At 40.9% G+C, this 26,691-nt stretch overlaps 1 protein-coding gene across 2 annotated transcripts in view; it reads left to right on the top strand.

Moving 5' to 3' along the window:
• tspan4a (tetraspanin 4a) overlaps positions 1 to 25,556 on the top strand; it is a 158,061-nt gene extending 132,505 nt beyond the window's left edge. For both annotated transcript variants that reach the window (XM_028578139.1, XM_028578131.1), the window contains exons 5-8: positions 9,864 to 9,965; positions 12,117 to 12,248; positions 22,661 to 22,744; positions 25,064 to 25,556. In XM_028578139.1, the coding sequence (XP_028433940.1) occupies positions 9,864 to 9,965; positions 12,117 to 12,248; positions 22,661 to 22,744; positions 25,064 to 25,132 (387 nt within the window). In that variant the 3' untranslated portion in view covers positions 25,133 to 25,556. The remainder of the gene's footprint in view (positions 1 to 9,863; positions 9,966 to 12,116; positions 12,249 to 22,660; positions 22,745 to 25,063) is intronic.
• The last annotated feature ends 1,135 nt before the right edge of the window (positions 25,557 to 26,691 follow it).

Below are 26,691 nucleotides of genomic sequence, written 5' to 3'. Positions count from 1 at the left end.
ACATCTTTAATACAAATAGCTATTATTTTAACGTCTTTTTAAGAGAATATTATCTAAAAAAAAAAAAAAAAAAAAGCAACGTTGACTGTTTGAAATGGGAAGCCAACAGCGCTCTTCCTGGTTAAAGTCCGATGTTTTGTTGACCCATCAATCCAGCCAGACTTCTTTTGCTGTATAACAATGTCAGAGGGCTTTGTCACTTGAAAGAAAACATAGTGTATGTCATTTTGAGGCACTTGATGAAGCGACTGATGCTGTCACTCTTCCTGGGGGGGAAGGTCTCTTCATATCATTACCAGCTGGGTACTTTTGAACTACCAAAGCATTAAAAATGTGGGGAAAAGCTGCATTACTACAGTGTTCATCCTTTCTACACCCAGAACAGTGTAGTTTACAGTTTGTGTTTCACTCCCCGTCTGTGCATAATATTTACACTGTAATTTGTACTGTACATTTTTTCCTATGAACCTGACAAGCTTTTAGCTTTGACCATGCTGGAGTTGGACAGCCAGGTGCATTTTGTTTCCCTTTTGCTCCTCTTGCTTCAGACTACTTGGTCTTTTAGATCTCATGCTTAACTTTATGTTCTTGGTTTGTAAAGTTGCTTTGGGATACATATTAGAAATTATTTTATTCAAACAAACAAAGTGTGATTACTTAGCTGAAAGGAGTCTTGTATTGCACTTCTGTCTTGTCCTTTTCTTTCTGGTGCATACATCTGGTGAAACGGCACCAGGTTAAAAGGAGAAAATTGAAATCCAAAGAGAGCTCCTTGCAAAGGTTAAAACCCCTCTGACAGCAGTGTCAAACATTAGCCTCGGCTGAACATGTTGCAATATCTTCCAAGGCTTTACTGGTTCTTTAGGCCAATAGACAGAGCAGTAAGGCACTAATACTGACAGGCTGGGAGTTTGACTTCTGTTGAAAACATCACAATGGAAATAAAGTTGAAATGTACTGGGCTGCTTTGGATAAAATGAGTTAAGTGAAATTTAAGTGAAAATGATGTTATTACCAACATTTCTATATCCATATTCCAACAATTATCTTTCAAGACTTTTAAACTTCATCACTGTGAATGAGAAGCTGATAGTCATGTACAAACAAGTTCCTATTCACTTTCAGAGTTCATCATACCATACTGTTTCGGGGGTTGCGATAAGTCTTAACTTATCGTTGTTCCACACAATAGGTAAGTAAATACAACCAGGACGGAATTTCACAGACATTGTTCCTCCTCAACCCGAGGTTTTTCCATGACTAAGACTATTATTGTTGACCAAAAAAAGCCGAACCCTCCTTTCCAGCACCTTGGAGTAGACTTTACCAGGGAGGCTGAGAAGTGTGATACCCCTATAATTGGCACACACCCTCTGGTCCCCTTTTTAAAAGGGGAACCACCACCCCAGTCTGCCACTCCTTTGGCACCGTCCCAGACTTCCACGCAATGTTGAAAAGGCGTGTCAACCAGGACAGCCCCTCCACACCCAGAGCCTTGAGCATTTCTGGACGGATCTCATCAATCCCTCGGGCTTTGCCACTGTGTAGTTGTTTGACTACATCAGTGACTTCCGCCTGGGAAATCGACGACAATCCCCCAGGGTTTATCCTCCAGCTCTGCCTCTAACATAGAGGGCGTATTAGTCGGATTCAGGAGTTCCTCAAAGTGCTCCCCATCCACCGCCATCCATATTACCTCCTCAGTTGAGGTCAACAGTGTCCCATCCTTACTGTACACAGCTTGGATGGTTCCCCGCCCCCTCCTGAGGTGGCGAACAGTTTTCCAGAAGCACTTTGGTGCCGACCTCACCCCCCTATCTCTAAGAAAGTCCTTCTCCATGTCTTCTCCAAACTTCTCCCACACCCGCTGCTTTGCCTCTTTCACGGCAGCGGCTGCAGCCCTTCGGGCCCCTTCGGGTACCCCTGCAACTGCCTCCGAGTCCTCCGGGATAACATATCCCGGAAAGACTCCTTCTTCAGTCGGACGGCTTCCCCAGCCCACCAAACTGACCACCGGTGTCCACCACGGTGTTCGTGGGTTACCCCCATACTCCATAGCAACCCCTTGAGGCACCTAAGACCTAAGACCACAGCCCCTCAAGACCCTAAGACCACAGCCCTCTTCAGCAATGGAAACTTTGAACATTGTCCACTGGGTTCAATGCCCCCCAGCCTCCACAGGGATGCCCATTATCCTCCAGCTCTGCCTCTAACATAGAGGGCGTACCCGTCAGATTCAGAAAAGCTCCGCCCACCCCCTATTACCTCCTCAGGAGGTGTGAGTTGAAAGTCTGTTGGACAGGGCTCTCCTCCAGACGTTCCCAAACTTTACCCGCACTACACGTTTGGGCTTACCAGGTCTGTCCAGAGTCTTCCCCACCCTCTGACCCAACTCACCACCAGATGGTGATCGGGTTGACAGCTCTGCCCCTCTCTTCACCCGAGTGTCCAAAACATACGGCCTCAGATCAGATGAAACGATTATGAAATCGATCATTGACCTTGACCTTGGCCTAGGGTGCTCTGGTACCAGGTACACTTATGAGCATCCCTATGTTCCCTGAACATGGTGTTCGTTATAGACAATCCATGACTAGCACAGAAGTCCAACAACAAACACCCACTCTGGTTTAGATCAGGGAGGCCGTTCCTCCCAATAACGCCTCCAGGTGTCTCCATCATTGCCCACGTGTGTGTTGAAGTCCCCAGCAGAACAATGGAGTCCCCCACTGGAGCCCCATGCAGGACTCCAGTCAAGGTCTCCAAGAAGGCCGAATACTCCGAACTCCTGTTTGGTGCATATGCACAAACAACAGTCAGAGTTTTACCCCCACAACCCGCAGGCGTGGGAGGCGACCCTCTCGTCCACCGGGTAAACTCCAACACAGCGGCGCTCAGCCGGGGGCTTGTGAGTATCCCCACACCCGCCCGGCGCCTCACACCCTGGGCAACTCCGGAGAAGAAAAGAGTCCAACCCCTATCCAGGAGTATGGTTCCAGAACCAAGACTGTGCGTAGAGGTAAGCCCCACCAGATCTAACCGGTAGCGCTCCACCTCCCGCACCAGTTCCGGGTCCTTCCCCCACAGAGAGGTGACGTTCCACGTCCCCAGAGCCAGCGTCTGCCGCCCGGGTCTGGTCCGTCGAGGCCCCTGACCTTCACTGCCACCCATGTGGCATCGCACCCGACCCCAACGGTTCCTCCCACAGGTGGTGGGCCCATGGGATGGAGAGGGAGTTGCCACGTAGCTTGTTCGGGCTGTGCCCGGCCGGGCTCCGTGGCAAACCCGGCGACCAGGCGCTCGCCGACGAGCCCGCCGTCTGGGCCTGGCTCCAGACGGGGGCCCCGGGCTTCCTCCGGGCAGGGTCACTCCATCTCTGCTTAGCTTTTTCATTGGGGTTTTTGAACCATTCTTTGTCTGGCCCCTCACCTGAGACCACTTTGCCTTGGGAGACCCTACCAGGAGCACAAAGCTCCAGACAACACAGCCCTCAGGTTCACAGAGACACACAAACCTCTCCACCACGATAATATATATATATATATATATATATATATATATATAGCTATGATGACTTATGCCTCTCACTGCAACATATATCCAAAGCACTTTTTCAGCTATGCTGTTCTTTTTTGCTGCTGTTGCTTCTGCTGTTCATACAGCATTTCAAAACACCAATATCCAAAAGTAGGCTCTAGATTCTACATTCCCCTATACAAGGGTAGTTATTATCGTTTAATGGCCTCGCCTCTCCCTGCTTGATGCGTTCTTATGAGGAGCTACGAAGACTAGACGCCAAATATCTTGGCTGTACAAGACTAAACACCAAATACCTAGGCTGTACATATACTACATAAAAGTCCATTACTGTCTGACTAAACTACAGAGAAGGAGAATCAGCAGATAAGGGGTGATAAAACCTCAGAAAAAGAATCAAAATACTGTGATGTAAAATGGTTCAGGGCAGAATAAAGGCATCAGATGCCAGCTTCAGACAAATGTACCTGTTGTTGTCAGTAGCTACAGGCAAAAGCTTTTAAGAGTATTTCAGTTACGCATTAAAATAGTTTCATACTTCACTTTCTTTGAAGCATCAGCATGAAAAGATCAGGCCATGAAAACACAAGGATCTCTGTGTTGAATTCCAGGTTTCAATAAACAAGTAAAAACACAATGCTTCTGTTCAATTTCTGTTGAACCTCTGATAATGAGCCTGACCTTGTGTTTTTGTCAAATCCATCACCTTACTACTACCTTGATTAAAGATGTTTAAGTATTATACCTTACTGATACGATTAGTTAGTGGCATTGATTGTCTACTCACATGGTTTGCCAAGTGTTAATCAGGAACTGATTAGAAGCAGAGGATGGACATCTGGGATTGTAATTGATTTGCCCCAGCTAAAGACTAAGATTAGTCACTTAAAGGGGGATGCCACACAGTTTAAATTATTCACGTATGTTATTACTGTGCCCCTGGACAGAATTAAAAGTCAGACAGAAGCCTTGAATTTGTGACTTGGTTGTCCCATTCATTATCTGAGGAGCACTGACAGATTTCACATCCCACTTTACAAATTTAAGGGTTAGTTCTTGAGTTTCTAGCTTCAAAGAAGAGTTGTCTAAGTTCACAGTTATTGACCGATCTGTCCTGAGGCATAGGAATAACATATGTGGATTCTTCAGAAGGGTGGCATTCCCCTATAACTCTTTTTCGAAATGCAGTGCAATACTTCCAAAGATTTAAGCTCAAGCCAGGGGAAATAAAGCGCATGCAAGTCAGACTAGAGTATAGAACTGTATGTCTGCAGTCCAATTGCCCTTGAAAAAACCCTGAATTTAGTCCAAATTGGGTCAGAGTCCGGGGAATGTAATCTGGGCTCCCTCGGAGGAAGGATGAAATGAAAGCATTTGCAGGAAACCAGCCTATTCCTGGGCAACCAATAGGTGAGGAAGGCAGAAACCCAGTGGGACAGTTCGGTACATTCAGAAAGTACAGAATCGACAGGGTGACTCAATTACACGTATTTGACTGAAACGTGACTTTTTATATCAATCATTTAATACAACCATGATTTGAGATGATCCTGATGTGCAAAGCCGCTGAAGTGATGAATTCACAATTTAAAGGCAGCAATTTAATCTAAAATCCTCATTTTTTTGAATCAATAAAGTAATTTTAGGAGAGGAAGTAGGACATGTTTTATGCAGTTTGGCGTCTGAAAGTGAAATGATGTGTCTATGGGACATCCGCGGGGAATATGATGACAGATCTTTCCTCTTTTTTAATGCTTTAATCTATTTTACTATATTTCTGATTCTGTGATCCTCCTACATTTATGACACTGGTTGGTAATGGATATCACTGTTTGGAAAGAGCAAGTAAATTGAGCCATTTTCCCCCTCATTATTTCCTCCCCTCTGAAATCTCTTTCTTGTGTTTCTTTCAAACATAATGTCCTTTCTCCTGGCCTATCAGAGATTGAAAGCTCCCTTTCTCTGCTTGCTATACTGTAATCTTGGGACTCCTATAACCACTTCATCTGCCCCACAATGCATTTGCTTTTACTTTGTACATATTCTGCCCTTCATCGCCTTCTCTCTCTCTCTTTACCCCGGTTTACATTTGTCCTTCACTCACTCTCTTCCCCACCTCTATTCTCCTTTTTAAATCCACGTCTCTATCTGTTTCTCCTCTCCTCTCCTCTCCTCTCCTCTCCTCTCCTCTCCTCTCCATATACGTCTCTTATCTCTCCTTGTATCCCCGCCATATAAATAATTGATGGCCCGTCTTTGACTTGCCTGGTGTAGTTAAAGGGCGACTGAAGTCCTGAGGACAACATCAATACTGAGCTAAAAGTACAGCCTTGGCTTAGGCACAGTGTGCTTGCCGCACTTTCACAGGAGTCAGTCTTTACTATAATGACCTACTTAGATTTGAATAAAAAGTATTTTTCTTTTTCTTTTCTCATTTTTGTATGTGCACAGCATCAGAATACTTTATCCAGTCCACTCACATGGGACAAAAGGGCTCCCTGGGGATGGGATATGTGGCACTCTGCCAGTGGGTCTGTGAAAGGTTTTCAGATTCATTCATTTAAATTATCATCATATACAAATTTGTATTTAATTTCCAACTAACTAAGACTATAGAAGTGTAAAACAAAGGCTACATCAAATTATTCCAAGGTACATATACTGTACATGAGGGGGTCCCTGGTATATTCTCTATCTTGTAAGGGCTCTTTGGCTAGAACCTCTGTCCTATTCTTGATTTCCTCAATATGTCTTTTCAGAGTAACTTTGTCTTTTGTCTGTTTCAGCAGATTTTTTTTTGTTGGCTAGGTTATGAGCCTCTTTCTGTTTTACGCAGTGTTGGAAAAAGTATATATCATACATATCATCATATATTTTACTATAAGTAGCAATGCCACAGTGTAAAATCCTCTTACAAAATGTTAAAAAGTCTTAAATTTCTACCGGGTAGCTTAATCTATAATAATCATAATAATCATTTATTAGAAGTTCATTTATATTTTGTATTAATAACCTGAATGTGTAATGTTGTCAAATAAATGTAGTGGAGTATAAGTATAAAGTAAACTTAAAATGGAAATACTCAAGTAAAGTACCTCAAAATTGTACTTATGTACGGTACTGGAGTAAATGTACTCACGTTCCACCACTGGTTTTAGGTTCAGCGGTCTGGCATGGTGATATCTCTGTAGTATTAGAGTGGTGAATATACAGTAAGCTGAACAAATGGTTCCCCGGGGTATATGGCACATTTTACCCCACAGCCACTTGTTTAATAAAACTGCTTCACACATACCTGCAGGCATTCATGACCTTTAATAAATAATACTGACTTAAATAAAACTAGGGCGTACAGGTAGACATCACCTGTTGTGGCAGATATCACATTTTCTTCATGTGATCTTACGTGAAGAACGCCTCCTCTTAAATCTGTGACTTTGAAAGAAATGGCTCAACTCACCTAACACTGCAAAGACACTTTACATGATGTGAAGTCAGCTTCACTCAAATTTTATGGTAACATGCTTAAAGGTCCAACATGTAATATATTTACTGTAATAAATCCAAAAATGTCCCCAATGCGTCATCAGGATATTAAGGAAAAATGCTAAGTTGAAATACTATCTTTTCTGACAACAATGCTAATGCCAGTATTTTCTCCGTTTGAAATTTCCGTTCCAGTTTGACAGCCAGGCCGGGTTGCGGACAGCCATGAAAGCAGCAAACAAACAAACAGGCTCAACGGAGATAGATTCTACCCAACCTAAAAAAAAAAAAAACGGCATGTTTCTAACAGTTGCGTGGCCAGAGACATAACAACCCCCTGGTAAATATTGGAGATGTATTTGAAAGATGGAGACAGCTTAGAGCTCAAAAGGACGGCGAGTTGGCTAATTTCATCCTGAGCCGGTAAGCATTAGCTTCAGGCTAATTTATCACGGCTACAAGGGACGGGCATTTTATGTCATTTCAATATTTGTGTACTCACATTGAATTATATAGCTAGAGTACCCAACTTGGTTACTCGCAAAAACAAAATGAGACATAGCCAGTGAAGTGATCCCGACTGGTCCTGGCTAATGCCGCCATGCTAACCCTGCTAACGTTACCGGAGGATCAGGCAAGCAGGCCACGGCTGTTTACAACGTGTAGCCTGTTCACAACGGTGAGTTATTTTAAGCCAAGAGAGGGGGGCTGTAAATTGGAAAGAGAGGACCGTGAGTTTAGCGATTGTTGCTGTAATTCTAAGCCAATAAAGTGGGGAGGACAGCAAGGTAGTGTTATTTTTAGCTGTTCCTACCGTAATTCTAAGCCGAGGAAGCGTGTCTGTCCATCAGGTGGAGAGGACGGCGAGGTTGTTGTGTTTTCAGCGGTTCCTACCGTAATTCTAAGCCAAAAAAGTGCGTCTGTCAGTTGGGTACAGAGCTCCGCGTGAGCACAGGCTTTAATGACTGTCAATGTAGCCAGCATCTAACGTTAGCTCCGCTGTCCACAGTCCAAGCATCTAGCAACATTGTTGTGGATGCTCCTTCAGCACACTTTGGAGGAGGGTCTATAAAGCGAGACTGTTGATGCTGTGGTCTCAGCCTGGCAACCTCCGGGAACTTCGAGTTTGGGGAGGAGGGGTCAGGGAAGATGACTCTCTCCAGTATTTTGAATTTTTACTGCAGTAACTATTTTAAACACTAGCTGTCAGTATTACACATTGCACCTTTAACTTTTGAAATGTACTCATGAACAACTATTTAAGCTACTCTTTGTAGATGTCGACGTTGGGGGCTTAAAACACCATTGAGCGAAGGGTGCGTGTAAACATATGATTGAAGTAGATAACTTGATTAATCATTCATCAATGTAGCACCTACTTAAAGTAACTTTTCTGTCATGGAAATGTCAGACAGGGAACGATATTTGTAGGAAGGCTTTGCACGTAACAACTGACTCAGTTCATCCCTTTAAAATATACTGTCAAGGATCTCCACTAAATGCATGCAGCAACCCATATTAAACATGTTTGTTTGGCAACATGAAGGCCGTATTCTTTGAGTGTTTTAAAAAAGATATTTAATAAGGTGATCTGTGTCTGCGGCACCTTATAGAGTTAAAGGCTGCAGCGTGGTACAGAGCAAGGTCAGTTGAGATCAATGCAATTGATGTCTGATGCGATTGAAATGTGTAAACAAGGCTCAGCAGCTTCTGTGTGCGTCTGGGCCCGGGGTTTGTGTTTGCTGTTTGTATATAGCGCCCACGCTCTTTGATTGTATTGTTGATTTCAAATGAATGTATGTACTTTAGCGCAAAGCTTGTGTGTGTTTAAGCAGGTTTTGTCATGAAAAACAAGGCTCGGACCCAAAATTGCAGAGCAGGATTTATTAAACAAAAGACTTAACTGAAGGTGTCCTGTGGAAGGAAGGCAGGCAGGCACAACGAAAATAAACCAAAATCTAAAAATCCAAAAACCACAAGAAAAACCCAGAAGACATAAAAAGGGGAAAATACAACCAGGAAGAATGATAGTGAGGGAAAACAATGTACCGACAAGAGACAAAGACAGCACAGGGACTAAGGTTACAATTTACTTGAAGGTATCTACATAAGAGTGACATGGCACTGTCATGAGCATGTCATAAACATTATAAACAAGTCAAACGTTTACGACATAATGCTTCTTTTAGTAAGTGTCATTCGGTTTTGTCGTGACAAGTTATGGTTAGGGTTAGGTTTGGGTTAAAACGCAGCGCCCAGGATGGGTGCAACTATTCTAGTTGACTGTAAACTAGTGGTCTACCATATAAAACAGTGGTTGTTGGGTGATTTAACCCTCCACTCAATCTACAGACTATCTACTCTTTTATGCAGCACCTTGGTGCTTTTTGTACAGCACTTAGACTACACGTTGTTTAAATGTGCCCTTACTTACTTACTTACTAACAGAGCTTCGTAAATTGAGCTCCACATCGTGTGACATTTTTTTCTCATTGTTGCTCTCTTACGACATACACGTACTTTCAGTACTCAAGTAATTTTTCTTAATGTTTTCCACTATTGAAGTGTTAGTGCTTCCTTATTTTTTTTCCCAGTTTTGCAATGTGAGCTTCTTATGACAAAAAAAATAATAATTTGGCATCCAGTTAAGAATGGAGAATGTGTGTGGTTATCTGTTAGCACTTAACAAGTAACATTTGTTCTCAGTTGGAGAAGTGGAAATAAGCTGCTCCAAACACTCGTCCTCCATCCCACTTAAATCAATCTCACACAGGTAGAAATTACGTCTGTTAAATGATCTTGATTGACACAATCGTTTTTTTCCTGTCCTGTCTTCTCAGATCGATCACTACGCCCAGAGGGATCTGAAGAAGGGCCTCCAGCTTTTTGGCACAGAGGGAAACGTGGGTCTGACCAACGCCTGGATGATAGTACAAACTGATGTAAGATGTGTGATCACCGGAGGGGGCGGGTGGTGCTGATTCAAAACACAAGTTGGAAGATATTTAAGACACAAAGCCTCAAATGTTTTGAGACATCTTTCTTCTACTCAGTTACAGTTTGCCGAGGTAATGATGCTTTAAAAACATTATGTTGTGAACATTGCAGCCCATTCAAAATTAACGCCAACGCCATTTAGCAAGTCAAGTCATAAATACCTTGTCATGAGCCAAGGATACATGACGTTTAACTGCATTATTCATTGTGGCACTGCTTACTTTTGCTATTGGCAAGGTTTCCCCATTTGTACCACTGTGATCACATTAAATTAACAGGGAGTAGTTAAATGTTGAAGGGCCATTTGATTTTACATTTCTCCATTTCATATAAAATTTGAATAAAAGTGCAATCTTTCCTGTAGTTAATGGGATCTTGACATTTACAAGCAGGCTGGTAAAAAAAAAATTACTGGCAATCTAAAAAAAAAAAAAAAAACAGTACCAGTAAAAATGTGTGAAATATCTCAACCAACTGTAACAAACACTCGCAGCTTTACTAGTCCAAATGCTATGGTAGAATTTTATCAGAGAGATTAATGCACCACATTATAGACTCTATGAGGTAATCTTTGTTTCCAGCTCTTACTTTGAAGTGCCTTTTCTTTTGTATTATTTATTTATATTTTCTCACGTTCCTTTGCAAAGAAAACACAACGTAAGAAACGGAGATTTGGATTTAAGGATTGCTGCGGCTGGTGAATGCCTTTTGGGAGACATCAAACGATAGATCGGAGACCTCAGGGCTCTTTGGACTTTTTTCATATGACAGATCCAGATCCAGTATTATAGCTTGTAGTTTTGTTACATTGGCAAATGTGTGGTAAACGCTGAAGTCTGTGTGCATGCATGGGTCTAGTGTCTGGAAGGCAAGTCAGTGTGTGTTTGTATGGGACTAAAAAAAGGCATAAACGAGACAGAAACATGTATTGCTATGCAAATGATTTATGCAAATGTTTGCGTGTGGGTGTTAATGTGCAGAAGTTGTTTATTCCTGCGTACAGGATGATAGCATGAGGAGAATCTGCCTGAATGAGCCACCGTTTGAAAATGCATGTGTGCAAGCATGAATGTGCACTTTTTTACTTGTCATATCACGGCAGCTGTTTGTGTGTGTGTGTGTGTGTGTGTGTGTGTGTGTGTGTGTGTGTGTGTGTGTGTGTGTGTGTGTGTGTGTGTGCGTGTGAGAGATGAAGTCCATTAAAAAGGTAGCTCTCATTCTGTCACTGTTCTTCTCTCCCAAGCCTCCTTCATACATGCTGAGTCACTAAATAGATAACACAGCAGATGTCCCTGGAGCAAAGTTCACCCTGAATACTATAAATGACCACTTATGGAATACACAGAGAATCCACATACATGAGAAGAAGCAGTAAAAAAAATCCACAACGTGCCAAATGCTGACACAATAAATCAGACGGGGTAACACTGTAAATCTTTCAATGCAAAAACATTTGAATATTATGACTTTGTGCAGTTTTTACTCCTTTGATTTGTTCTCAAACTTTAAAACTAGGCTTCAAATGCTTTCTGGTAATTTGAATTCAGCTGTACTTTGTGATAAATTGCAAACTTGATCCATTGTTTAAGCGGGTGAGCAAGTTTTAAATTAACACACAATCCCTTATTCTGTGCACGGAGCGGGGTGGGGGAGCGGCCCCGGCAGCATTATTCCTGTGTGGAAATAAAGTCCATGGAATGAACAAAACATCAGGGGCACTTTATCTTTTCACAACGTACACTGATGAATTGAATTGCGGTGGAAACCATGATCCCTTATCAAAAATCCATACCAATCACAAAGGGGGAAGATGTAGATAAAAAAGAAGCAGGCGAGTTAGAAAATGATTTTAGGGCTTCGAGACAAAGGGGATGTGGATTGTACAAAAGGGGCTACAGCTCAATATCAGGGAATATTAAGGGTTTTCTACACCCAGCGCATGAATTATTTTGACCATTAAATCTTGTTCCTGGCAGATAAATATGTTTTGTTTCCATCAGCGTAGGATGTTTATTTGATATCAAACATTAGGATTTCAGTGTCATGATGATAAAAGGCCAGACTCTCTTGACTTATTGTCTCTCTCTCCGGTGCAGTTTCGCTGCTGTGGAGTAACCAACCACACAGACTGGTTCGAGGTTTACAATGCCACCCGTGTGCCAGACTCCTGCTGCCTGGAGTACAGCGACAACTGTGGCCTGGACAACCCAGGAACATGGTGGACAGCGGTAAGTTCTGGCATTAAAAAAAACCTCCAAAAAAGGTTTAACTTAATGTAATAACTAACTTTGTAATCTTTTACAGTTTTGTATTTCTACAGTATTATAAATTCACTGTTTGCGTAAGCCCTTTCCCAGGGATTGTCGAATCCGTAACTAGCCACAGTAAGCCTGTGAAGCGGTGTGCGTAGGGGCTGTAGGAGAGAAAGTCAGTACTTAAAGTTTGATAAGCGTTCAGTGATTGCTGGTGAGGGTCTAGACACCTGACCTGTACGGGGGAACCAAGGTCCAATTTCATCTCAATTCAAAAGCAAAGAAAAACAAAGCTAAAAACAAAGAGAAGATACTGTACATCTGGAGTAAGGTCGTCACAGTGTTGGCCAAATTTAATTTAAATGCAAATTTCTAATGTCGAAAGGTAATTCCTCATTTAATCCCAAATCCTTCCGGGACCATTAATTAATATGATTTAACATCCTTTTTCTTTCCGTACCAAGAAAATAAAAAATAAAAATACAAGTAGGCTAACCAGTTATCTATTGAAAAACAACTTGGGCTCACAAATTGAGTCAAAAAGACTAGGCAGGCTGCCTTTCTTCTGTCTTTTTAATACCTTGGCTGTGCAGTAAGCAAACAGCAGGACATAATGAGAGATTTATATTCATAATTACTGATATTGAATAATCACTTCTGTCCAGAAGGACTTGACTGCTGGTACTACTAATGCCAATCTGGTGTATAATTAGTGTTTTTTAGTTTTAGGCAGCTGCAGCTGTTTTTTTTACTTGTGATTTAAGCTTAAGAAAGCAACCACACAATAAAACGACAGACATGTTCTATGTCATGAAATACCTTAAAACTACAAATAAACACTACTGAGGTTTAGAGGTCTTACACCTGCGCTGCATCTCTGTAAGTCTCTTCATATATCCCAGACCGTAGTCTATATCCTTCGTGTTCCACTTCCAGGATTGCTCTGGTGCTGAAGGAAATTCTGCCGGATGCATGCATTTTCCGTTTCCTTTCACTTTCTCTGTGTTGGAATTTTACATTCAGTGGATTTATGAGGACTATGGTTGACTGCTCCTCAGATCACTGCATGGTAATTAGAGACAGCTAGCTAGACTATCTGTCCAATCTGAGATTTCTCTCGCACGACTATTTTGCAGCGGCTCTGTGCCGAGTTTAGCACCGCCCATGACGATTCTGGTTGGTTTAAAGAAATGCCATTAAACCAGAGCATGTTTTCCTCCCATCCCCGAATGCTGTGTGGAGTAGCCACTGACTGTATAGATTCTCCTTCAGCGCGCTTTGGAGGAGAGTCTGGTGAAGCCAGACTACCTAGACCGTTAATATGCCACACAGACGTTGTATCCTGACCACTTAAAACCAATGACTGATGCTTCTTTACTGCTGCCAAACCAGTCAGGAAAAAAAGGGTTGGCACTTGGGTTCAAATTCATTAATGTAATGTGGAAAATCTGCCAAAGGGGGTTGGATATGTGTGAGTGTTGTGACTGTTAATGCTGGTGAAAACAGGATGTGCAGCGAATTGCAGTCAGTCAAAAGAGGAAAATATAAGCTTAATCTTTTTTGCAAGTTTGCCTTAATGAATATGTAACACTTGTAGTGATATCACTACAGTAGGAAAGTATGCAAATATATTAATCTGCTCGTGTAACATGATTCAGCGAGAATGGAAGTGGTTGCAGGAGAGGTAATTGAGTGTGTTGAGATAATATGTAGGGACAGATGGTTTTCTTTACACATTTATTCAGAACTTAAATGTCCCCACCTAAGTGTGAACGGTTAGTCATCCTGGCAAAGTCTGCTGCACTGAAATATTTTACTACAGCTGAAGCAATTTGTATCTCACATAAAATCCACCACCTGTTCTCTCAAAACTCTTCCCATGAACTTGTCATTAACACAATTAGTCCCAGCAGTCATTAAATGTAGCAAGAGCTAGGAAACTGGGCAACTAGCCTTTTTTTCCAATAGTCCAAAAAAGAGAAATCTCAGTTCTGAACAACCACAGACTCATCCCCTTTCTTCCCAGTGTTTTGGATATATCATTTTTAATGAACTGATGTGTTTTCTGCTCTAGATCACCATCTTTTCACCAAAAAAAAATCAGTCTGGTTTTAAAAACCTTGCTCTATCGGACAGAATCAGCCCTCTCGACTCATGATCTCCTTTTGGCCACATGATTCAAAATTAGCCTTTAGGAGGACAATTAGCCTACGAAGCATAGATGTACGAATGTTACCTTGCGGTACCTTCATCTGACAGTCAGTAACAACAAAAAAGAATTGCTTAAACCTGCATTAAAGCTGCGGTAAGCAGTTATTTGTGTTGTTGCAAAACAAATCCATAATAACCTTTCAGCATATTGAATGGTCTGAGAGAAAACCTCCTCCTCTTGGATCTGTTTTTAGGCTTTAGAAAATCTAGCCTGTGGCAGGAGAATTTGGACAATCACAGGTCATTACAGAGAGAAGGTGTTCCTATTGGCTGTTCTACAGATGCAGATGCACATTCCTTTGGATGGTGAAAGCATGATTTAATGGTGGAAAATTCTGCAGAAAAAGTTGCTATTCCAGCATTGGGAACAACTGCCTACACTGCAAAGCAACCCCCAAAAAAGGAAGATGGACTTATGTAAAGGAGAGTCTAAAAGAGATTCTGACAATTAACACAATAAAACATGTGTTAATAACGGCAAAGCGTTTAAGAGATGGAGAGAAAATGTCGCTAATAGTTTATCCTTCTGCTAACCGTAGCCGATGTCTCACAGCTGTGGCTAATTCAAGTGAATGTTTATGTATCAAGCTAGAGCCTCAAATCACAGTATGTCACCTTAAGATTCACAGACCCACAAGCCAGCAAAGAAACAGCACTGTAATTCTCATAGAATTGCCGCTATATAACGGCATCGGGATCACAATCACGATGATTGAGATGGATGACTCATACTTGTACAGGTTACTGTATGAAGCCTCAGCTTTAATTAATATTTATTTGGCCATTTGAGGGCAGCACAAAAAGGTGTATATACACACATTGGCATTTTATAACTATATGACATGGGTAGCAACCTTAGGCACACGTGGTAGCTCAACCAATGGCACACTAACAATAAGTATGCAAGAGTTTTTTTGGTAATGTTCCAATATGCATGCCAAATGACCTCTTTCCCAGCCATTGGCAGGAGCACAGCCTGCTATTTATGGTAGTTTGATTGCCTGTTTTCCCATCTGCATTCCGCAAAGAAAGACACGCTCTGCTTTGCCTCTGATTGGCTGGTACTCCTTGCCTTCTTCACAGAATGCAGTGCAAAGGAAATAAATAACACTGGCTGATGATGGCAGGCTTAATGCTGATTTGGCAAGGTTGTCAACCTCTGCTATATAATATATAAGTAATACTAATGGATATGAAGGTGGTAGTAAATGGTTGCTTATTTACACATCTATCAGATACGGAGCAATATAAGCATTCATTTAATGTCATGTCTTGGTCCACCTGTCAAATTTTAGATTCCTTCTATCTTTTAGCTGGTCTTCACCAACTCCTGAGGGAAACATCTTGCTCTTTAGCTGCTAAACACTCCACTATGTTCAGTGGAGCATTTAGTTGCTAACTTGGGCAGGTAGTGTACAGTACAGTAGGTTAATCATTGATTGTTGAACACAGCGGCCTGTTGCAGATGAGAGCGGTGAGTGAACCCAAACGGTAAAGTCCAAGGCTGTAAAATATAACCATAACAATAAGATTAAAGAAACTAGCTTCACTTTGTGTGAAGAAGCGCTCGAGCTGAGGGGGACCGTAGAGTCTGGGGACAATTCTCTGTGGGTTCGATAATAAAACACCTTTAGATTACTCATAGTCATTTGTTAAAATTTTTTTGATTGGAGCATCTTTAACAAAGTATTTTAGTCCTGCATGGACTTAGCCACATCCGTTTGAAAACTAACCTGTACAAGTGTGTTTCCATAGCCAAGCTCTTTAAGCTATTATAGCCATAAAAGCAAGAAACACCATTTTTGCATTGAAATGCATTTAACCTATTCAGTTTGCTAAAAAAAAAAAAGACAAAATGAAAAACACAAAAGCAGCAAACCTACACACGAGCTATTGTTCAGCTCTGCCAACTGCAAAAGCTGATTATTGTGCTATTATTTGGAGGATCAGCATGAAAGATAAAAAAGAAAGTGTCAGAGTAGGACGTGATGGCAGGAACATTAGTTAAAATAAGTTTCAAACTCAACACATTGTCATCGTTATCACACTGAGCTGCTACAGCAGTCTCTGTACAATATGATGAGTGAAAATGAGTAACAGTAATGACATGATTTCATCGAGCTTCAGATGTTGTTGAGTCGTTGCAACAACATGGTAAATAGGCCCATTTAAAAAATCATATCAAGTGTGCCAGATGTTGCCTGTAGAAACAGTACAGCTCCAGATTGTGTCCATATCTCTTTTTAAAACAAACTTGTTGGATGATTTCAATTTCGTATTTTTTCTTATAACATATTTTATTAGCGGAATTATATATGATGATACAAGATTCAAAGGTCCAGTATTTAAATTTTTCATAATCAACCATTTACAATGGAAAAAGAAATAAAACAAAAATAAACAGGGTATACGCAAAAATCCAAACAAACCAACCCACCCAGATAGCCTTAATGTTCTATGTGCAATTTTATAATACAGTAATCTGCCATAAGACTACAGTATGGTATCAATTAGACATACCAGGGAAGGACAGAGCAGAGGACCAAGTCAATAAACACAACTGATCAGACAGGTGATTCTCATTTAGGAGGCAACACCGATAGGTTGCTAAAATATTACAGGGTTTTTTTTTTTGCATTGGACTATATCAGGAAAACAACAACCATACATGCAGTATATTAGGCAAATATTTCATTGATTTTCAGTAATGAACAATGAGCATAGTATTAGTAAAAAGCATTTTAACAATAGAGAAGAAAATCCTATCCAAAGTTACGCATGTACTTAGTAAGACCGTGGTGTATTTCAATGTGAAACTGGTCTTTGTAGATGTTTTTTTCAGTACACAGTCAATGTCAGAGGTACTTTTTGATGATATGTTGGTTTATTTGTACATAAGGTAGTAATATATTGCCACATACTTTGAATAGTACTATAGCGTCAGAAAAAAAACTGTAAGTGAAAGGTTGCCATTTCTTCTTGTGTGTATTTTCTGCATCTTTGTTATTAAACCTTTTGAAGCAGAATTCCTCAGAGGCCCTGTTTCAACCTTGTACTAAATCACATTCTTCTGTTTAGTAAAAAAAAAAAGTAAAACCATGGTTACACGGTGTGGACTTGGGAGCAGAAAGCCCTTCATCTTTAAATACAAACCCTTCACTCCAATTGTCTGCAACTCGATTCAATTTGTCCACTCAGCAGTAGAAAGGCCAAGCAGTGGCCAAACTGCAGCGGTTTCAATTGTAGAAAAGAAATGAATAACGTAACCTTTTAAAATGTCTTTCTGTTACTGTTCCTGAAACCAGGTTCTGCACAAACCATTGAAAGATTCTTCAAACTTATGCATATTTACCTCCTTCAGGCGACAGCTTGTTGGCCTTCACCTAGACCTCTGAATTCCACCGGCCCTGCTAGTGCAAAAGGCAAATTAAATCTAGATACATAGTTCTGTATTTTGATTCAGGTTTGCCCTTCAGTTTGTGTTGTTCACATTACTGTACGCATAACAGATCTATTTTCCAGTAATACCTGCAGACTCTTTTTCTTTTAGTTATATATTGTATATTTCAGACACATTTATATTTCTGTGTTGCACAGTGTAACAGTGAGCCATTTTGATCCAGACGGTTTACCTTTGCTTTTCAGTTTGAAATCAAATCATACTCCAGGGATTTCTTTATTGAGCTCCAAGTAGTCTGACTCACCAGATGTAGACTCTGGGTGTAAGTGCATTCTCCGTGCTTTGCTATGGTTGTGGTACACAAACCAACTAGCCAACAGTTTGCAAGGCTGCGGTAGAGATGCATTCCCAAAAGAAAGGAAGGAGAAACACAGCTATACTTTTGAACATTATGACTTGGATATCAACAGTTTTTTGGATATGCCCAAACATCGCAATGGCGACCTTTTCAAGACAGTGGTTGAAGAAATGAAAGAGGGAGGCTGTGTTTGCACAGTCGAACAAGCCCACCACCGGTGAAAAACTTTGAAAAAATTCTACTTTGCACGGCTGCATGTAAATGGGAATATAAGTAGAATATTCACTTTGATTAGCCATGTAAAAAGCTCAGTCGGAATATTGTCTTTTTAGGAATAAACAAACTAAAAATATATATTAAAAAAAATATTAATATAATATATATATATATATATATATATATATATATATATATATATATATATATATATATATATATAATAATATTATGTGCACGTAAATGTAGTCAGTGAGGCCATCCAAGGACAACAACATCTCAAGGTTAGATATAAGAGTGTACAAATCTTATAAAGACTTCATGTCCTGTTTTCAGTGAATAGAGTTGGAATAAAGCCTGATACTTAGTGGGTGTTTGGTGTTTTAAGCCCCCAGGCAGCACGGCAATGGTTATGTTTAGGGTTAAGGTTAGGGTTAGCTGCCTGGAAGGCGACGTTGGAGGCTTAAAACACCATTGAGCATCCTTGGACTTTAGACGTTGACTTTAGATTCTTGTGGTTCTTGTTATCGGCAGCCGAGAAATATATATATAATATGTAAGAAATATTTTTATACAAATGAAAAATCTCCTCACTCATTGATAGAAAACAAACAAACAAAAAAGACACAATCAAGGCTACCCCACTAATAATGGCCGAAACGATACCAACCTTCTACACTAGTACAAATAGTTTATTTACGATGGATTGGAAAGTTTGTAAGTACACCAGAAGTGTATGTAAATAACACTTGCCTGTTGGCTTCTCGTCTCTGCGGCTGCTGCTGCTACCTAATGGGCAGTAAGAGTGCTTAGGGCCATCTACAAATTACAACACTGAAAAGAGATAACAAAACACAAAAATATTTATTAATTTAACTTTTTTTTAAAGTAAGTGCTGTAGTATAACTAGCAGGAGACAAGTTATAATTGAGGTAAGTTTGGAGACATTACCTTATTTAATCATTAAATTAATAAATATTTTTGTTGCATCTCTTTTCGGTGTTGTAATTTGTAGACGTCCCTAAGCACTCTTACTGCCGGCAGCAGCAACAACAACAGCAGAGAGCAGAAGCCAGCAGGCAAGTGTTATTTACATACACTTCTGGTGTACTTACAAACTTTCCAATCCATCGTTTTATGAGTGCATAACCTATTTGTACTAGTGTAGAAGTTTGGTATCATTTCGGGCATTATTAGTGGGGTCATTTACGAGATACATCACTGGATCCATTAGCCCCTGCTCTAAGCTATTCAGCTGATAACGCTGCTCTACACTAACTCTCCCAAAGTTCAACCCAGGTGAAAAAAGCTTCTGGGGGGGTGTTTGGCTCGAGGTCATGGTGCAAAGGACCCTAGGGTGAAATTACTCCAAACCATCACTTTAAAGAGCAACTTAACACCCTGTTTTAGCTGGCAAGTTCTTAGGAAATGCATGGGCCTGGAGGAAGTGAGAAGTGGCTGGAGAACAGGGCCCGAGGGGCCGACTGAGTACAAATAAAATGAAAACAACTAAGGCAGCCATGTGACATTCCTAATGCCTAAAGTCAAGGGGGACAAAATCCAGAGTCCTCTTCCTGTCCAAAAATACATTATAAGCTTTAAGTGAAGTCAATGTGAGGCTTCAGCGTTACAGTAAGTAAGTAAGAAACACTATCCAGGGAAACATAAAGAGGGAATTATGAACATAAAGTGCTGTAACCTTGGTAAAGCTTAGATCGGGCCCAAAAAAATCAAGCCCGACCCTACCCGAGCCCATGCACGTTGTGTCCGAGCCCGGCCCAGCCCGACACGTTAACTGCAATTATGAGCCCGAGCCCGATTTAAACCCGACACTTTGGTAATAGTGGGCCATTACAACTGATGTTCTCAACTACAATTCCTTTTACCTGTGGGTAACAGATCAAGGCAGCAACATAATCAAAGCCCTGGAACCATATAGGAGACTTTCTTGTCTCGATCACCTAACAGTGTGCATGCCGACGCGCTGGCCGACAACGCACCGGATATAGGAGAGACCACATCTGCTGCTATAGGACTCGTGAGATAATCTGAAACAATCTGGCCTGGTTGCGCAATTATCGAAGACAGTGCTACAGATGGGGGAGACACGATTTAGTTTACCTCACACTCGAGTCAGTGCAGGACATCTACCCAGAGCTACGGGAGAAGCTGGGGAGGCATTGCTTTCTCCCCACCCAATTAGGCTAATAAAGTAATGATTAAAAAACACAGATGCTTGATATAGGGCCCGGCCCAAGTTCGGGCTCGGGCAGATAATCTAAACTCTAACCCTTGGAACAGACCCACATGATTCATGTGAAAATGTAAATCTATCCTTTAAGTTACTCTCTAACCATGACCTTGATCTTTCTCTAATTCCAACCAAGTAGTTTTCAGAACTTAAAGTTGCAGTGGGTAGAATGCAAAAACCACAATTTGAAGTAGAGTGACCTCTCTCTCTCTCTCTCTCTCTCTCTCTCTCTCTCTCTCTCTCTCTCTCTCTCTCTCTCTCTCTCTCTCTCTCTCTCTCTCTCTCTCTCTCTCTCTCTCGCTGAAAACAGAGCCAAGAGGAGGTGCAGAAGTCTAGTTTTCTCTCAGCACACTTGAAATACAACATGCTGTAAGAATATAATGGAAACATCGCCAAAAATAAAGTGCCACACTGCACAGCTTTCATAAGCAAATCGTTTTTTTTGGAGAACAGCCATTAGGGATGTTTTGAAAGAAAAAAAATATATATATATAAAAAAATAATAATAATCTCAGCCCAATTATACACCTACTGAGCTTTTCTGAGCTTTCAGTCCAGCCTCCTACACAGAGCACAGAACACCTTACAGTGAGGGGGGCAGGGTGGGGCAGTCCAGGCCTAGGAGTGGATGATGGGAAATCCATCGTCACATAAAACCGGGACACACATTGCTGAATCAGCACAGACCACCCAGAGCATCCCAGTGGGACTCTAACTGGAGTTTTTAAGTAGGAAAACACAAACCATTTCAACACCTTAAGTCGCCGTGCTGGGGCTGGCTTAGCAGGTTCAGGTTTGCTTATCTTTTATTTCACGGTTTTATGGGAGTCTGCACTGGACATTAAACAAAAAAAATATGAATTTATTTATTTCCAGGTGCAGCTCTGTGGTCCAGGAGAGTTGCAGTGGGGGCAGCAGTTTCATAAATAACACTGAAGCTGAACTAAATTTTAGCTGACTGAATTATTTTCCATATTGATCCAGCACAGAATTATTTCACTTTGCGCAAAGTAAAACATATATTATCGGCAGCAGTGAAATGTAGATTGTGTTTGGTTTCCGTGGCTCTGAGAGGCTCTGAAGGGAGATTTAAAAAAAATTTATATAAAAATAATAGCACAATCTGGAAGGCATGTCTGCAAGAAATGTATAATAAAATAAGAGTTATGATAGCACCTTTTTCCTTCCCTACAATATGTCAGACTGTCTTTGCAGTTGGGCACACATGTCTTAAAATGTCTTGTAGGTGACGGAACCGTGTGTAAATGCCGCTCCCATCACTTTTAATGCCATCTTTCAACTGTTCTCAGAAAGCCACTTTCTTTGCTTTGAAGATTCATTTCCTTTTCATTACTTGCGTACGTCTCTGACCTAAAAGGGCATTGCTCTATTTCCACTATTAATTATAATTACCTTTCTTTTCTTTCTGCCTTTTGGGCACTATACGGCTCAGGGACATTTTCAGTTTTCAGTTTGAGAAGAGATTTTGAAATGCACTCTAGGCGCTGAAAATGTCTTATTTACAAGAAATGTGGAAGCAGTGAGAGGGTTTTATCGTCAAGTCGCCTTCAAAATGTATTCAAGCAATGCCAGACATGAAAAATGCTGCACGTTCTCATGTCTTAGTGACACCTGCAGTGTATGGGCTGCTCTCGTATTCACATTACGCCTGTTTGTACAGCTGAGGGGAGACAAGGACAGCAGGGACTCCTAGGAATTTTGGAAAGTTTTCTCAAAGAATATTAGGTCAGAGGAGGAGAGGGGAGATAAGGATGTTGCCACAGGGGATTGTTTAGCCAAAGAACATTCACCACAGTTGGAGGAGACTCGCTGTAAATTGTACATCATCCTCTTGTATATAGCACTGGACATCCAAATGGCGAGTTTACGTTTGTGAGCTAATGTTTGCTCATTCTGTGTGCCTGTGTTTGTGTGTGTGTTTGTCTCCACAGCCGTGCTACGAGCGTGTAAAGGACTGGCTTAATGAGAACCTGGTGGCCCTTTGGATCTTTGCTCTATGCACAGCACTTACTCAGGTAATTACAGCTTTTAAGTTGTGTGACTTATTTTTTTTTTTTTCCAGCAGTCATTAACTCAGCCCTTGATATCTACAGCCTCAGACAGAGGCTTTTACTTTGTGATAAATAAACCTAATACTTCCAGCGTCCTTTGCATTAAGAGCTGAACACAGGATTTCTCTGGACAGGAAGTGCCTGTATAAGCCTCTTGTGTTACTACTGTAGACCACATAGGACGGTTTGACTTATTTTATCTTCCTTCCAGCCAAGCGTTACATGATGCGCTCACACATGCCGAGAGGAGATACGCCGTTCTTGAAAGCATCAATCACACGAGCCTCCTGTGATGCTGCAGGCTCGTTTCTAGTCACCGGCTAGATTGCCAGTGCCCTTTTTGAAAATACAACTGTACATGCAGCAAAATGAGAAGCACAGAGAAGATGTCATCACTGCCAGACTGAACTCAAATACTGTATCTGTGATGTCTGCCAGCTGACTGATGGCGAAAGTTAGATAAACTCATCAGATATTGCTGAGTCAGCTTATTGACTCAGTGATGTCGTTTGTCTTTTGACTTCCACTCGTGCCACTGTTACACCACACTTTGGCATTAGTCATTATATGATAAGTAGCACTTGTAGCCACAGTGACCATTGTGTTTGCACACCCAAACTGAATTGGTGTGACCCATAAACCTACCAGTACAGATTAAAAAATAAATAAATATATATATATATATATATATATATATATATATATATATATATATATATATATATATATATATATATATATATACTGTATATATACCCCAGTACACATTTTGTATAGGGAATAAGGATAGGAAAGTAACTTAAGAGAATTAGAATATTGAATTGAAGAATATTGTTACGCATTAATCCAAATATTTCCTTAAAATACAATAAAAATGGGGAATAGAAAGTTCCAATAAACACAGGCGCCCGGATAGCTCAGTTGTTAGAGCGGGCGCCCATATATAGAGGTTTACTCCTTAACACAGCGGGCCCGGGTTGGACTCCGACCTGCGGCCCTTTGCTGCATGTCATTCCCCCTTTCTCTCCCCTTTGATGTCTTCATCTGTCTTGTCAATAACGGCCTAAAAATGCCCCAAAAATAATCTTAAAAAAAACACAGGCACACCTCATTTCACCTGCAGAACGTGTCTAAATGCAGGTAACTAAAATCAAAAGTAGTTATACAAACCAAGAAATGGGGAAGAAACTGCAACATGAATATCAGCAAACATGCTCTCATGTATCCTGGTCGTGCACCTTATTTAAGCCTTCAAACAAGTATTTCATCATAATTTACCACAAACACCAGAGTGTTCACAGGAAGATGATAAAATCTGTTAGAGACCTGATTAACAGCAGCCAACGGTAAACTGTATTAAAACATGACTCTAAATACAGGCAAAATAATTATTATTATAAAAAAAAAGGTGGGTTCCACAGTATGTGATGGTCCTAAACACCAGAACAGAAAAACAACTAAGTCTCTTCTTCTCGCCCTCCTTTCTGTCAGCAAACAAAACCGCATCACAGCCAACAGGCAGCCCCGCTTACCAAATGATTTCATGAATGATGACAGAGAAAGTAAGAGGCGACTAAAGGTTGTCTTCTGGCACACAACCCCCCCGCCCTTCAATGGCCGGCTTACATCATAGTTTACTCCATACACATTGAAACATCAAACTGGATTTTGCACATACTCTGCAGGCCATTTTGTTAAAAGCTCAGGTTTGGGCAGAGAAAACGCTGTTTAAGTCTCAATGGAGGACTGAAACAGAGCGAAAAAGATGCATTTACGAATTTAACCGGCTTAGTGTGGATGTACTCTCAAGCACGTTCTTGCGCTGCCACTTTTATTACTGTATATGATTGCTGTTTTAATAGCTAAAGTGACAGTTTATTTTGTATGTTTATGTGTATTTTCTCTTTTGTGTGTTTGAAACGGTGTATGTTGGTTATTTTCTCAGGTATTACTATGTCTATCTGAAAGCGAAATTACCCACTAATTAAACAAAAACAACAGTCACATGGGCCATCTGGTGTCCTGGCTATATGTCAAAAGGCACCTTAGTAAAAATAAAAAATAAAAACAACAGCGCAAATTAATGACTCCAACTGTAAAATTGAAAGATCTATGTTTTTGTGATACACAAGTGTTGACTAACCTAATAGATAAAAACTCTGTAAAAAGAAGAATTAATCACAAATGAGTGCCATTGAGTGTATTTCATTTCACTGTGATTTGGCACATCTGGACCCATTAATGGCTGATTTGAATGGTGATTTGTTTGTTGTGTTTGTGCAGATCCTGGGCCTGGTTTTCTCCATGACGATGTTCTGTCAGGCAGTGAAAGTAGAGACCTTTTACGCCTAGCCGTCGTTCTTTCTGCCCTTCAGCACACTTGGATTGTTTTTCATCAGAGAGGGACGGATATAGATCCACCCTCCTCCTTCTCCTCCTCTTCCTCCTCCCGACAGACTCTTCTTTCCTTGTCCTCTCTGTGACATTCCCTCTCAGATGTCACCAGTTCACAGTGTTTCTGCTAACTATCAACAAGCACAGTGTAAGTGTATTTACCTGAGTTGGTTCCTATGGTTTGCTCTGTGTCAAAAAGCTAATTTCTGTGATACATTTTATGAAGCAGTATTATGAACATGTTTAATATGTGTTTTGTTCTAAATTATTTTATGGCTTGTATGTGTTTTAAAAATGAGAGCTACATTTGGGGACTATGTGAAGTGCTGCAAGTGCATGTCTCCTGCAATGATGTGTAATAAATGTTTTTGGCTCGACTAAACAGCACGTGTCATCTTGTCATTCCTCAACAGGAAACGCTGACGGGTTTTATGTGTAATCCTGCTGTATTTATGCCCGAAACCTTTGATGACAAACCCGAGGAACAGAGGAAATTTGCCAGGAACCGGCTTGTAAAATAGTTTACATATTCCCTCTGCTGAGACATGCTGGAGTCATTAAAATATTTTGTAGAATATCACTAATCAGGCATTAATTAGATATTCTATTCTAATGAAAGTAACCGCTTTGCGACTTAATGCACTATGGAACGTGTGGTTTTTGTACTGGCTGAATTTACATGGGACATGAGGATTAAACCAACTACAATAAAAAAAATTAAAAAAAATCGGTCAGAGAATTGGCAGGATCCTTCAGACTCGCCTGGGGCCATTTCCCTCCCAGCACCAATCAGAGGGCCTCCAATGACAAAGATTCATCTGCAGTCTTTGAAGCACCCTCTGGCTCTTTATGACTCCTTACGTTTCGTACTACCTAGGTCCGTCAAGTATAATCCAGGCTGTAAGTACACCAGAGACGCTGGAGACACTGTCTGATTAAATACCATGGGAAAATGCTATGAGGTGTATTCAGCTGCAGTTTGAGGTCCAAGCACTGCAGGTGCTAGAACACTTCTTTTTTATTGTATTTGTTAGGATCTTTTCTCCATTTGCTTTTTTTTCTGACTTCAAACAATCTGGACCTGAGGGACCAAAAGTTCCAGAGCAATCAGTGGAAAAGTTTAAAATCCACCCCTGAAGTCAACCAAAGTAATTACACAGATCAGCCAGTAGGTGGAGCTATGACAGGAAATATGTTGGTTGTTCCCAAGGGGGTAAGCGAGCATCCACAAAGCGTACCTACTATGGAGCCATTTTGATGCTATCAAGCCATCACCTGCCGTTAGCATCCCATTGACTGCCATTCATTTTGACAGCGAATAACTTTACATCTGAAGCGTTTAAAGACTCTATTTGTCCATTGTTTATTTCTAAAGAAACACAACAATGTATAAAAGGCTCCATTACCTTGTATCTCACGTTGGGGCTCCGTAGCAGACGTTTTTGTAAAAATAGGCTAACGATTGGGTCATAACCAAGCGACTTACTGTCGCATAATAGAGTAATTACCGTATAGTA

The sequence above is a fragment of the Perca flavescens genome, chromosome 1 (assembly GCF_004354835.1).
Source record: "Perca flavescens isolate YP-PL-M2 chromosome 1, PFLA_1.0, whole genome shotgun sequence".
Classification (NCBI taxonomy): domain Eukaryota; kingdom Metazoa; phylum Chordata; class Actinopteri; order Perciformes; family Percidae; genus Perca; species Perca flavescens.
This window is presented reverse-complemented; position numbering and strand designations above follow the sequence as displayed.